The 13,571-nt window shown below is 38.1% G+C and overlaps 1 protein-coding gene across 2 annotated transcripts in view; it reads left to right on the top strand.

Moving 5' to 3' along the window:
• The window catches only part of cdh23 (cadherin-related 23), a 226,438-nt gene that overhangs the window by 80,908 nt on the left and 131,959 nt on the right, over nt 1-13,571 (top strand). For both annotated transcript variants that reach the window (XR_008156620.1, XM_052573041.1), the window contains exon 9: nt 3,595-3,673. Coding sequence is in view for 1 of the 2 variants with exons in the window: in XM_052573041.1 (XP_052429001.1) it covers nt 3,595-3,673 (79 nt within the window). In the remaining variant the exon portion in view is untranslated. The remainder of the gene's footprint in view (nt 1-3,594; nt 3,674-13,571) is intronic.

Genomic DNA, 13,571 nt, shown 5'->3' with positions numbered 1-13,571 from the left:
TTTTGATATATCTTTAATTTGTGTAAAATATCAGTATTGTACATATTTAATACACATACTAAAAGTAATTTTTTTTATTAATTATGATTTTTTATTTATTTATTTAATTAGTCTTTTATACTCTCCAAAACTGCATTTATTTGATCAAAAATACAGTTGAACAGTAATGTAGTGAAATTTAAAAGCACCGTTTTCTATTTTAATATATTTTAATTAGTGCTGTCAAAGATAAATCGTGATTAACTGCATCCAAAATAAACGTTTTTGTTTACAAAATATACGTGTGTCTACTGTGTATATTTATTATGTATATATAAATATACACATACAATATATATTTTGAAAACATTTACATTTCTATATTTATATTAATATAATTTTTATTATATATAAATCAATTTAATATATAAACAATTTTTTTTTAAATATACACAGTCCATGCATGTGTGTGTATTTATATATATATATATACATAATAAATATACACAGCACACACATATATTTTGTAAATTAAACATTTATTTTGAATGCGATTTATCGCAATTGTTTGACAGCGCTAATTTTAATTCATTACAAAAGGGAAATATCAGTATTTCACCATTTGCATCACTCCACTTCTCAACCAACTCTTGAGCCTCCGAGTTGCTGTCTTTTTTTCTTTTCTTTTTTTACCCCTTTCTCTTTCTTTCATGCCCCATATTTTCTCTCTCCCTCCTTTTATCTCTGTCTCTGGTGTCTATTTGCATGCATATGAACTCGTGAGCATGTCAGAAGTGAAGTGTGGCGACACGGATCTATCAGTCATCTTGGGAAGGTCATGAATAAGAAGACAGTGATGACTTTAGACCAGTTGTCCTGTTTCAATGTGGCGGTCAGCGTCAAGTTCCTATTGGATGCGATTGATTTTGGCATTTCATTTCTTATTTCCTAAAGTTGCGGAAACACTATAAAAAAAGACGAGACGCTTTTGTGATGAGAATTAGACAGTCTAAACACGTACGCCCTCAATAAGGGCACACGTCACACTAGCATGTTCATATAAAACGATGTTGACACGTACACTTAGCCACACGCAGAGAGCTTAAAGCTTATCTTCCCTCACACTCACACACGCGTGTACGGAGTGTGTGCCGGCTCAGTCGACGGGCCTCTGGCTAAGTGACTGAGTGGGTGTGGAGAGTTCTCAAGGCTACTGACATTTACACACAAACATATATCAAACACGAGGAGCTGTTGCGGGTCATCTGTCAAAACACAACTCTTAACCCCCGCTCCATCTCAGGTGCATCGCTCGCGCTCACACACCTAGAGAGAGAGAGAGAGAGAGAGAGAGAGAGAGAGAGAGAGAGAGAGATATCCCTTAGCTGCTTTTTTTCTCACTCATCTCAATGTATTTTGTACATTGGAGAAGCGCAAAACAATTGTTATAGTTAAAGCAATAGTTAAATCAATAGTTCACCCAAGATTCTCAATCCTATCATTATGCACTCACCCTCACATTGGCCCAATCTAGTAGGATCTATTATATATTTTTGCCCCTCCTAGATTTTTTGCAAAGCTCTTTATATGCGAAGATGGTTCATGTGTCTTTCAAGGTCATATTTAGTGCATGTTCACATCCAAAAATGTGTATCATTGTATAGAAAGATCAGTTTGAAGATTCATCAAAATATATTTAATAAATTTTTTTATTACATAAGTTAAAATAAATAAACAATTTTTTTTGTATGAATTAAATCATTCCTGTCTGCCGTGCTGCTGAGTGGTTTGCATTTGAAGCTCCGTGTAGCTTTGTTTTTCTGTTGGAATCTCACCATATTTTTGAGAATATCTATATTTTGGGTGAGATGCGGTACATTTAAGATTCACCATAATATAGTGATATACGTATGCTAGTTCATGACTTTAGCAAATAACAATTGTGTCTTAATTGGAATGTTATTTCCTATAATTGTGTGAATCTCAAAACTGTGGCTTTGTTTCTCATAACTGACTTTATACTGTATATTACAGTGTGATTTTTACATTTCAAATGCGAGTTTATCTCACAATTGTTAGTGTATTTGATATTTTAAACTCTACACTATCACTCAAAATGTGATTTATAATTTTTTTGTCTTTAAGTTCAACAAGGCTGAATTTATTTGATAAAAAATACAGTACAAAAAAATGATGATGTGAAATATTACAATTTAAAACAACAGTTTTCTCTATGAATGCATTTTAAAATGTAATTTATTTCTATGAAGCAATTTCAACATCATTTCTCCAGTCTTCAATCTCACATGATCATTTAGAAATCATTAAAATATGCTGTTTTGTGACTTAAGAAACATTTCTTGCTATTGTTTTCTCTTTATTTGATAACGGTTAATATTTTTGTGCAAAAAAAAAAGGAGGAGAAAGACTGTCACTTTTGATCATGTTTTATGCATCCTTCCTGAATACAAGTATTGATTTTCCTTAAAAAAATAGTATAAACGGTAGTATAAATCTGTCAATTATTTTATTATAATCAGTTATATATTTGTATATATCTTGCTTTTTTTGTACTCTTAAACATTTTTGCCTTTGTAGCTATATTTAAATGAATATATATATATATAATATTATTATTATTATTATTATTATTATTATTATTATTATTATTATTATTATTAATACACAGCTGGCACAAACACAGCTCTGCGGTTCATGCTCGTACTGTAGAAAAGCGAATCCAGCTGCCAAATGGACCAAAGTTTGACAACAGCTAAAACGGAGGGAAAAACTATATTTTGCGGGAAAAGTGGGGAGTTGTTGCACCGCTGTTTGGTGTTTTCTTTTTGTCAGGGTGACATTTAAAGGCTTTTTAGGGGCAAACACAATTTGGCTGTCAAGCGCTTGATCTGAAATGGTGCAAGAGAAGAGACGCGGATGGAGGAGTGGACAAGAAGGTGCAGGGAGAATGTTTAAGGATGAGAGGAGAAAGACGTGTTGCATGATTGAACATTCAACTTGTGCGGACGGCAAGAGAATGGCCCGCAAATTACTTCAGCCACACTTCATCCCCTGTTCAGACACTTTGTCTTCCATTTCTCCCTCGCCTCTCCTCACATTCTTGCGCTAAACGTGCTGTAATTGATTGTGTGCTGTAATAGCAGTGGAGTGTTGGCAGAAATGAAGCATAAACAGCTCTCAGACACTATTAGCTGGATCAATGGCAGACGCTCTCTCACTTTTCTCCTTAAGCATCTGTACTGTTTCTCATTCAGGATCAAAGAGTCCTCAAACTCAGAATATTTCTCTGTTTGTTGTTTTTCATGTCTCATTTGATGCATTCTTTTTTGAAGCTGATGCCCGTTTCCTCAACAGCTGCACACAAAAGCATTTGAGCACTTAAAATGTCTGATTGTCATTGCTTTAGACAAAATAAAACTAAGTGGCATTTATTTTAAAAACAGCGCAATCACGCTAGCAAAGCGTTTTAAAAACAAATGATAAAACAATAGATATTCTGTCCAAACTAAAGACTATTTATGCACTTGTATACATACTTTTCAAATGTTTCTTGTTTTACCTCTCAGTACATGTCTGTTGTCTGTGTTTCTGTAGGGTTATGAAGTCCGTAGGATCAGGGCGATTGATCAAGACTTAGGTCGACCGCGTGGAATCGGATATACAATCATATCAGGTCAGTCACACCCATCATGATTATCACATCTGTCAGGTGTTTAAGTGTGTAAACTTAAGAACATTTCATTTGTTCCCTTTGAACTTTGTTGAGATTATTAGTTTATCAATGTTTGTGTTCCTTTAAGGCTTTGTAAACAAATAGAAACAATTCACAGGGTAGAATAACATTATATTAGATAGTAGCAATAATAACAACAAATGTATATTTTATAAATACTTTAGGTTTTCTTTATTGAAAACATAAATTAAAACAAATATATAAAATATCATTTATTTTTTTCTGTCTTTAATCTTTAGCGTTTTAGGATTATAAATATTTTTTATTTTATTTATTTATTTTATTTATTTTTATATCTTCTTGATTCCAAATCTGAAAATGTACTGTCGTCTCCTCTTCTTTATTATTACATAATATTTCCTTGAATTATAACCTTAAATTACCATAAACATGTTTAAAGTGAATTAGACTGTGAATGTGAAGCCGACTGCTGTCGGTGCAGCGGACACACACATGAATATGTACATTTCATGGCATTTCTAATACTGTGCTGTTCCTCATCTTCAGAATCTCTTATTTGGATGAAAGTGTGTAAATGGCGTTTAAAATGTGCAGTTATCATCCCAAAATAATCCAAATAGAGCAATCAGACAATTATATAATGACTAATGTCATGATTTGATATATTGTGATTTGAGTTTTGAGCGTAGTATGATTTTTCATGCTCCAGTGTGAAGGACAGTGGCATATATATGTTACATTAGTGCTGCTGTGGTGTAAGTCTCTTAGGATGCGGGATAATATGTGTGTGTGACTGAAAGCCTTTGTCAATTTAGTCCATACATGAGCTTAACACAGCAGGACAAACCTTCCCACAGTGCAACAAACACACACGCTCACTGTGTTTGTGTTCTTGTGTGTGCACGGCCACCCCCATAGATCACTTCCATTGCTATCAGCATGAGACAGACGTATCGAAGGGAGGAAGAGAATGAAGGGCGGGAGACAGAGAGAGTCAGAGAAAGAGAGAGAGAGAGAGGGTTACACCATGTGTTTCAGTGATATAGTTCAGATGTACATTGAGAACCTTCAGTGGCTCAGTTTTGCGTAAGTGTGTGTTGAATGGGTTTTTTAGGCTGTATATGAGTGTATATATAGATTTGACACTTAAATGACAATGAGTGGCACTTCATTATGTGCAAAATACCAAACCACTCACAGTGAGAGAGAGAGACTGTGTTTGAATATGCGTAGTAAAAGTGGGCCGCTTATGTTTTTTGAATAGTGTTAAGAGATGTGTTTCATTCTAATATTTTGTTTTGAAGTTTTAATTCAAAAAATATTTTTCAAAAGCAGGTTAGGTGATTTGATTTGTGGGGATGGTGGGAATTTATGCTTTCCAAAAAAAAAAAAAAGCCTCTCCAAAATCACCTACCCTGTCTTTAAGTCGTGTTCACATTTAATATGCTTTGAACTAATTTTAATCAATTTTAAAACATTTTTTCATATGCAAATGTTGTTGAAGTTTTATTAAATGAAAAACATATTTCCTGAATGTCTACCATTGGTCACCCTGAGAGGTAATACTTCTCCAAACTCATGCTATTAGTTGAGCATATCATGCTTATTGGATTTTGTTAGATCATCAGACCGTGTATCAAGCCTTTCACGTATTTTACGTGGCTTTGAAAATGGCAGAGAAACAGCACTTTAAATCACGGCTATAGGAACAATGCTGGGTACAAATGCGTTACGGAAGCATCAATCAAGATGGAAAGAAAAGCGTCAATAAGTAACTGACTAATAAATTACTTGGTTAAACACTTGGTTAAAACATTTTATCACTCAACAAATATTTCACATAAATAATACTTAATAATTTGTTTGTAAAAGTTACTTAACACTATTCAAAGTAGGTTTTTATTTACATTGTCCACTTGCAAAACTCCAGTATATACTACACACTGCAGTAATGCTTAGACAGGTACCCAGATGGTCATTTTGGCCCATAATTGATATTATACATGTTATTATACCCTATATATGTTACCGCGATTGTGCTTTAAATTGTGCAGCTGTAACTGCAACAGGTTATCGGCTACTGGCAATGATCACATAATAGCCTCTCAAAGTAACTGTTGAGTGAAGAGGCTTGAGGACATTATTTCTGAGTATTGATACAAGAGCAGTGCAGCCCTCCAAATCACACTCAAAATGACATATTATTCAGTTTTTAGAGGAAAGCTGGAAAGTGAACGTATAAATGTTCTGAAGAAATCTGATAGCTTTGCTGTTAAATTGTGGAGTATTAATGCAAAGATTTAATATGGAAAGAGGATTGTGTCAATTTCCTCTGATCGGTTCAAGTCTAATGGTCTAATCAATAGGACAGGGATCCGCGATGTAGGTTAAACATTCCCGCTGGCTAACGGAGCACTGCTATTTCCTGAACCTGATGCCATACTCCGTAATCATAAGAGCTATTGCACAGGCCCTGACCCTAGATCAGCGGAATATCCCTAGTTATCATTCATAATGGTAATTGCTCTATTAGAATTCATATTGCAGGCTCTCTCAAAGCCGTTGTGTGTGAATCTAAAGGGGACAATCAAAGAAGCAGGAGAAAACGGGTAGAGGTAGAGGAAAAGATGTCGCTCTCTTTCAGAGACTCAGGTTGAGTTTAAAATCATGTGAAATAGTTCGATGAGCACAGTTTCTTTCCTGTGTTAACATAGGGGTTACACTTCATTCAGAATTTAATTAAAAATGCCTTTTAAATTTCAGTGCAATACTTGAATTTGAATTTCATTTGAATTAAAGTAAGAAAAGGGGGCAGAAATTCTATTTAAATTTGAATATTACGAAGTATGAAAATTTATTAACATTTAAATAATTGTTTTTTAGATTATTTGGAAGCTTTCAAAATAGTTTTATAGTTATACAGAGAGACAAAATGAACAATAGACAGACAGACAGAGAGACAAACAGACAACGATACGATGCTAGACAGAATAAACGATAGATAGATAGATAGATAGATAGATAGATAGATAGATAGATAGATAGATAGATAGATGGATGGATGGATGGATGGATGGATGGATGGATGGATGGATGGATGGATGGATGGATGGATGGATGGATAGATGATTACATGGACGGATGAATGGATGACAGGTAGACAAATGATCGGATGGACAGGTAGAATGACTTGGACAGATAGAACAACACAGATAAATGAATGGACGGATGGGTTAAGTGTACATTATAGAAACAGACTTTACACACAAAGAATCTCATCAGTACAGATTCCCTGTTAAATTCATTAGCACATAATGAATGAATATCTCAGAAAGCAGTAATGGCATGTCACATCAGAACTGAAGACAGACAGGCTGATGCCTGGATTGTGGATTTGTAGTTTGTGTGTGGCTTTAGGCTTCTCTTTGTGTATATGTCATTGTAGCCGTCCTTCGAGGGTATGTGTGTGTTTTTCCTGCGGGGACTCGTTCCATTAGTTGAGTAATTAAGATAAATGAGTTTTTAATTGCAGGGTGATGTGTGTTAATGATCTAGAGACTATAGATCATGCTCTCCTGTAGTCTCTCTCTCTCTCTCTCTCCCCCAGAGGTGTGATGACAGTGCTGCTGATGTTATTATTTACTGCCAAATTACTGTGCTGTTCCTCAGGCCTCGAACTTCCTCTCTAATCCTGCAATTTGACCTGGAATGTCATCATATAAGATCATACAAGTAAAAACAGTACCTGAATGTGAAAAAAGAGAGTGTAAACTAATCAAGTTTACATTTCTGACAGTATTATTCATTTGCGTCAATAACGCAAAGCAACTATGGTAAAATAACTGCCTTGAGTAGTTTAGCCACTTATAAAACAGCAGCAATAGCAATATGAGAAAAGTTGAATATTTTCTAAAGAGAAATATAAGCTGTTCTTGACCATGGTGTTGCTATGCAGTCAGCTAAATTGTGTTGACCTTTTTGACAGAATTGTCTTGACAATTATTTCCTTAAAAAAATTGTGAGAATGCTTGAACATTGAAATGCAGTTGGCACGCTATTCGAAATTATTTTAAGAACACTAGTAGGTGGTTGCCAGGGTGTTGCTATGCAGTTGCTAAGTCGAAGGGATATATGGTTACTATAAATAATAGGGCAAAAAAGTCAAATAGGTTTGAAAGGGTGCCAGGGTGTTGCTATGCAGTTGCCAGGTTATTTTGAATAGTTTTGAAAACTTATCTTGTTATTAGGGTGATTATGGGTGGTTGTTTCATGGACTGGTCCCAGTGACCCTGAGAGCTAAGCTGGCGGGGACCTTTTACCCCTGGTAGCTTCAAGCAAGCCAGACAGGTCAAAGGCGAGAGACCAGACAAAACCCAGTCCACCCTGCTAGGCCGGCAGCAGGGGCTAGTGTGCTGTGTATCAGAGTGTGTTTGCTGTCACAGCACCTGAGTCGGTCTGCTCAGCCACCCGGTGAGCAAAAGGGGCCAATGGTCACGGGGCAATAGACCTAGTCAGTTGGTCACTGCGGGGCAACTCATAACTACACCAACCGTCACACCCCTGTGTTCCGTTGGAATCTGTAGCATTGAGTCCAGAGGTGGAAGTTTGACCGGGCACACATGCTTTCACTTATTTTGCCAGGGCGCTCTCTACTATAAGCATTTCATCTCTCCATTATGATGTCTAACTCTCAGCCTCCATGACTGGCAACTCTGGAACACCCTGTCCTTAAGAGTGCTGTTGTTGCTCGGCAAGGTTCGCGTGTATGACAGGTGTGACCTGGTCGTCAAGAGGTCAAGAGGTCAAGAGGCATTTATTTGTCATTTGCATAGTTAACATTGGGGAAACTGGGCATTGAAATGCTTGTGACGAGGCTCAGACATACAGTGACAATAACAAGACATAAGACATAGATGTACATGGAGAGCACTGAGATTTTTGAGTGACTACAGTGCCCTTAGACAGAAATACATAGACAGAGCATTATATACAAATAAGTGGAAGTAACAGGTACAATAAAGGTAATCAGTGTTTAGAGCTTTAGTGTACATAAGAAGTCCTGAGGTAATATTATGATTACTGGGGTAGAACGGTGTCTAAAATATCTTTGTAGAGTGACGTAGAGCTACATGTAGGAAAATTAAAGTGGCAGTGCAGATGCAATAAATAAACTTAAAAGCAGCACACATTCAGATGTATTCCTGAGTAGAGCAATGTCCAAAAGTCATTTTAGAGTGTCACAGAGTAACATGAAGGAATATTAAAAAAAGTGGCAGTGCAAGTACAATGAAGTAAACATAAGAGCAGCATGTATTCCATTTTTAGATGGAGGACAGCTGATTGTTAAGTAGTCTTATGGCTTGAAGATAGAAGCTGTTCTTCAGTCTGGTTGTCCATGAACGGATGGATCGGAAACGTCTGCCAGATGGCAGTGTGGCAAACAGGTGATGAGCAGGGTGAGTGCGGTCCTTGATGATGCTGCGAGCCTTTCTCAAGCAGCGAGTCTGATAGATGTCCTGTAAGGCTGGGAGTTTATGTCCAATGATGAGCTCTGCTGTTCTCACCACTCACTGAAGAGCTTTGCGGTACAAGGAAGAGCAGTTACCGTACCATACAGTGATGCAGCTGGTCAGAATGCTCTCTATAGTGCAGCGGTAGAAGTTTGACATGATGTTAGAGGAGATGCCAAACCTCTTCAGTCTCCGCAGGAAGTACAGACCCTGACGGGCTGTTCTCACTGTGGTCTCTGAGGAAAGATCCTCAGAGATGTGAATGCCAAGGAACTTGTAGCTCTTAACTGTCTCTACTATCTCTCCGTTGATGTGAATGGGAATGTGACCCTCTCTCTGTGACTTCCTGTAGTCCACAATCATCTACTTGGTCTTGCTGACATTTAGAGAGAGATTGTTATCAGCACACCATGTTGTGAGTGCATTAACCTCATCTCTGTAGGATGTCTCATCGGCATTAGTTTATTTGTTTATTTGTTTATTTATTTGGGTCCCCATTAGCTTCCACAATGTGGTTGATGCAATAAACATGCAATAAACGGCATTAATTCTGACATGGACTGCGTCTCACCTCGTAAATCAGTCCTGATTGATGCAGAACTACTCCACTTAACATCTCCTTCGCTGCCCTGAGTGAAACTTGGCTGACCAATGTTTTCTCTGTCCAGGAAGAAAACTATTCTTTATTCTGGTGTAAGGGAAACAGGTCAATTTAGCTCAAAGGGAATCATTTAAGATTTTAAAGGGAATTTGAACAGAATCACTGTTTCACGGCTGTTCACGGAGACGCGCCTGCGGTTCAGTGAACGAGCCGTTAACATCAAATCTGCGCTGGATATATCCAAACTATAGTGAAACACTATCAATTAGCACAGTAACAAGATCGACAGTTTAAGACATTAACTTGTAAGCACAAAACACAAGATACTTCTCTTTTCAATATGAATAAGGCTTTATTAGATAAATCTAAGACATATAAACTAATCTAACATAAACGCACGCACACACACATTCACACAAGTTGCAGGAAGGTCAAAAGTTAGGGAAAGATGAGTTTAAGAGAATGGAAATATGGAATCCCAAGTTAACAGCAATACGTTAAATTGCATAAACATGAACAACCATCAATCACGTAATTAGCGCTCGCATTGAGTTCCTCAATGAGGTTAAAATTATATTAGATACACCAGTAAAGGTCACAGTCTGGAGGTAAAGTTACTTGCATCTCCTGTGAAGAAGGAGCCTCGGTGAAAGGGCTATCCCGAGGTCGTTGATTGGCTGGAAGTTCAGTCTCTGAAGTGACGTCTTGGGAAGCCCGTGGTTGTTGGGCGTTGGCTGAAAGTGCAGAGTCGTGTTCGCTGGTTGAAGTTGTATGGACGTTACAAAACTTAACTCAGAACACGAAACTCTCAAACGGAAAAGAAAAGAAATAAAGTTTGACGAGACTAGGTTGTGTTCCTTCTCATAGTAGCATAGAAGCAGCAGGCAGGCACGCTGGAACCGCGCTCAAAGAACCATGATGATTAACCACATGGCTAGATGCTACAAGCTAAAGCTAGGTAGCAAAGCTACAAGCTAAGAGCTAAGAGCAGGCATGACTGATAGCACGAGCAATGCTAGAACTAAAAGCCGACATGGCTAATAGCAGCAGCTAGACTAGAACTAAAAGCCGACATGGCTAATAGCAGCAGCTAGACTAGAACTAAAAAAGCAAGGCATGACTAAAAGCAAGGCATGACTAAAAGCCAGATTACATCGTGTCCAAAGTATTTAAAACTTCCTGTTGGCCACCCCTCAAATGTTGCCTTGACCAATCAGATATGTTCTTGAGTCTTGGGTATCCTAAATCATTTGTTTATCTTACCAAGCATGTGGTTCTTGCCTCACAGGGTCTAATTTTGGACATGATTCCTATAACATGATTATGATATATTTTACAAATAAATGATTGTCAGGGCAATATCAAGCAAGAAAATTCAATCACACACATATCAAACACGACTATGTACCCTTCAGCTATACCATAGTCATTTAAAGAAAACATACACGATAAGTGATTATAACATGATAGTCAAATGTGTGGGTTACACGTAAATGAATATGGAGTTAAGCAATAGAATGATTCATTCATAAGTCTTTTTTGAGTTCATTCTGGTCCATATATAATGTATAAAAAGGGTTTCTTTGCCATTCTCTGGCAAAGGACTTTTCTGTGAAGACAAAGGTTTAAAGCCCTTCCCCCTTAGGAATTTCAGTCTGGTTTCACTGGCTGGGGGGGGAAGTCAATGCAAGTATTTAACTTGATCTCCTGGGTTTACATGTGATGTCCAGCGTTGCATTCCAATCACGAACAATAAATTTGACAATCTCTTCTTTGAATTAAAATTGTCAATAATTGTTCTATTGGTGTTAATGTTGAAAGCTGTTGTGTGAACAAGTTGGTTGGTTGGTTATCTTGTTTGGTTCCTGTGGCACTAGAACTGATTTATGACTTCCTGAGGAATTCAGCTCATGTTTCAATGCACACAGCTCTGATAGACTCTTTGATTTGTCTGATTTGACTCATTTCTGCTACATATATCCCCCTTTCGATCGGCGAGGTGTTTAGGTGAAGACATCGTCGATCGCTGGAGAAACAAAGGCAGAAGAAGCAGACAAACACAGCAAACAGCAAGACAACACCTCCATGACAGTTACTGTACTGGTGCAGGCATCAGGTTATTTAGGTACACGTGGTTAAGTTCAATTAGTCAATGTAGTTTAGCACATTGAGGATAGTTTAGATCGTCTTGGAAATTGTTTTTATTTTGATTCATCAATCAAATTTGTGGTTAACTTTGTTTGGTTCTTCTAGGTTGTCTTACTTTACATGTTTACCATTAGTTTTCTAGTAATTTCATTTTCAATTCAATGGATTGACCTATCATGCATGGAGCTCTCTGGCTTCCATTCAGTTTAGAGTGGCTGGCGGATATTAGGTGTTGCGAGTCAATCCTAATATCAGACCTTCAACCCTCGCAGGGTGTCTAGGCATTTCACCTACTCAGGAAAGAGGGGAAGGAGAAGGATAGGTAAAAGAAGAACAAAACAAAACAAGGCTGCTGTGGGTTTTCCTAGCATGTGTTACAACTACTATTGAGCTAGGATGTCAGGTGCAGCTAGTGTGTCGTGAACCTTAACTTAGTGTCAGGTGTTCTACCTATTGTGAGGATGGCTGCACGTTTCTTCATGGTGGGTATGTGTAACTTTGTTACGCTAAAAGTTGGATATTCTACCTGTGGGAAGAATATGTTTGTTGACTGTGTTATCAGTAGATGTGTTTACCTCTGGGTGTAGGTAATGTTGTGTATTACTGGTGTAGTGCATGTGTGGTCAGATCTGTTCAAGTCTGTGTTGTCTCCCCCTTTTTCTAGCATGTCACTGAAGACTGGCTCTCTGCATCTTTGGCTTGGATGAGGGCGTGTCCATGGTCTAATGAGGGGTCAGTCCAGCAAGGCAGGAAGTTCTTTAGCACGCCGTCGGAGGCAGTTTGGCATGGCTGTGTGAAGCTGAGTTGCAAAACTTGTCTCCTATGTTGCATTCTTCTTGTGATGCCTTCTGGCTGTAGCAGACTTTCTGACCTTCTGTGCTCTGGTGGTTGCTGTTGCACAGACAGGGAATGTGGTACTTGGAGTTGGAGTTCATTTGACAGTTTGTTAGTGACTGAGGTGATGTCCTTTAGTACCTCAGATTTTTCATCAACAGTTGGCCGTGAAAGACTTGTTCATTCTGGGTTGTTGTTGAACAGGTGCTTGTCATCTCTGATGCGGTGCACCAGGTGATCACCGGCCTTCCGTTCTGTCGCTGGTCACAGCGAGCATGACTCAACTTTGTGGTCACCTGCATGTAAATTGTCTTGAAGGAACTCTCTTAGTTGTTCCATGACTTGTTCCGTGTCTTCTAATGGTAAGCGGTTATGTTCTTGTGAGTACTCAGCACTGTGCATGTCTGAGTGGTGCTGAGGTGGGTTTTGTTGTCGCTTACCCACACGAGTTGCTCTTGGATGAGTCAGGTGATTACCTTTGGATATCTGGTTAGGTTTCCAGATGTTATCCTTTTGGTTTCTTGAGAAGCGTGGCTGGTCCCATGGATTTTTCCAGCAGTTGGGCTGAAAGCGGTCGTGGATATGGGCGTCACGTTCTCTGTGCTCTTGATGGAAGACTCTGGTGTTGTGATGCCGCTGGGTGTCGTCCAGTGCAAGGCTTGAGTCTTTGTTGACAGAGTTCAAGAGTGTGGATGTTTTGTTACCTTTCTTTGAGGCCAACTTCTGCTTGTTATAGGCCTTCTGTGTTAGGTCACGCAACTGTTGGATGGTCATGGAGTTCGGA

The sequence above is a fragment of the Carassius gibelio genome, chromosome B13 (genome assembly GCF_023724105.1).
Source record: "Carassius gibelio isolate Cgi1373 ecotype wild population from Czech Republic chromosome B13, carGib1.2-hapl.c, whole genome shotgun sequence".
Classification (NCBI taxonomy): domain Eukaryota; kingdom Metazoa; phylum Chordata; class Actinopteri; order Cypriniformes; family Cyprinidae; genus Carassius; species Carassius gibelio.
The sequence above is the reverse complement of the archived record's forward strand: the minus strand, read 5'-3'. Positions and strand labels throughout refer to the sequence as shown.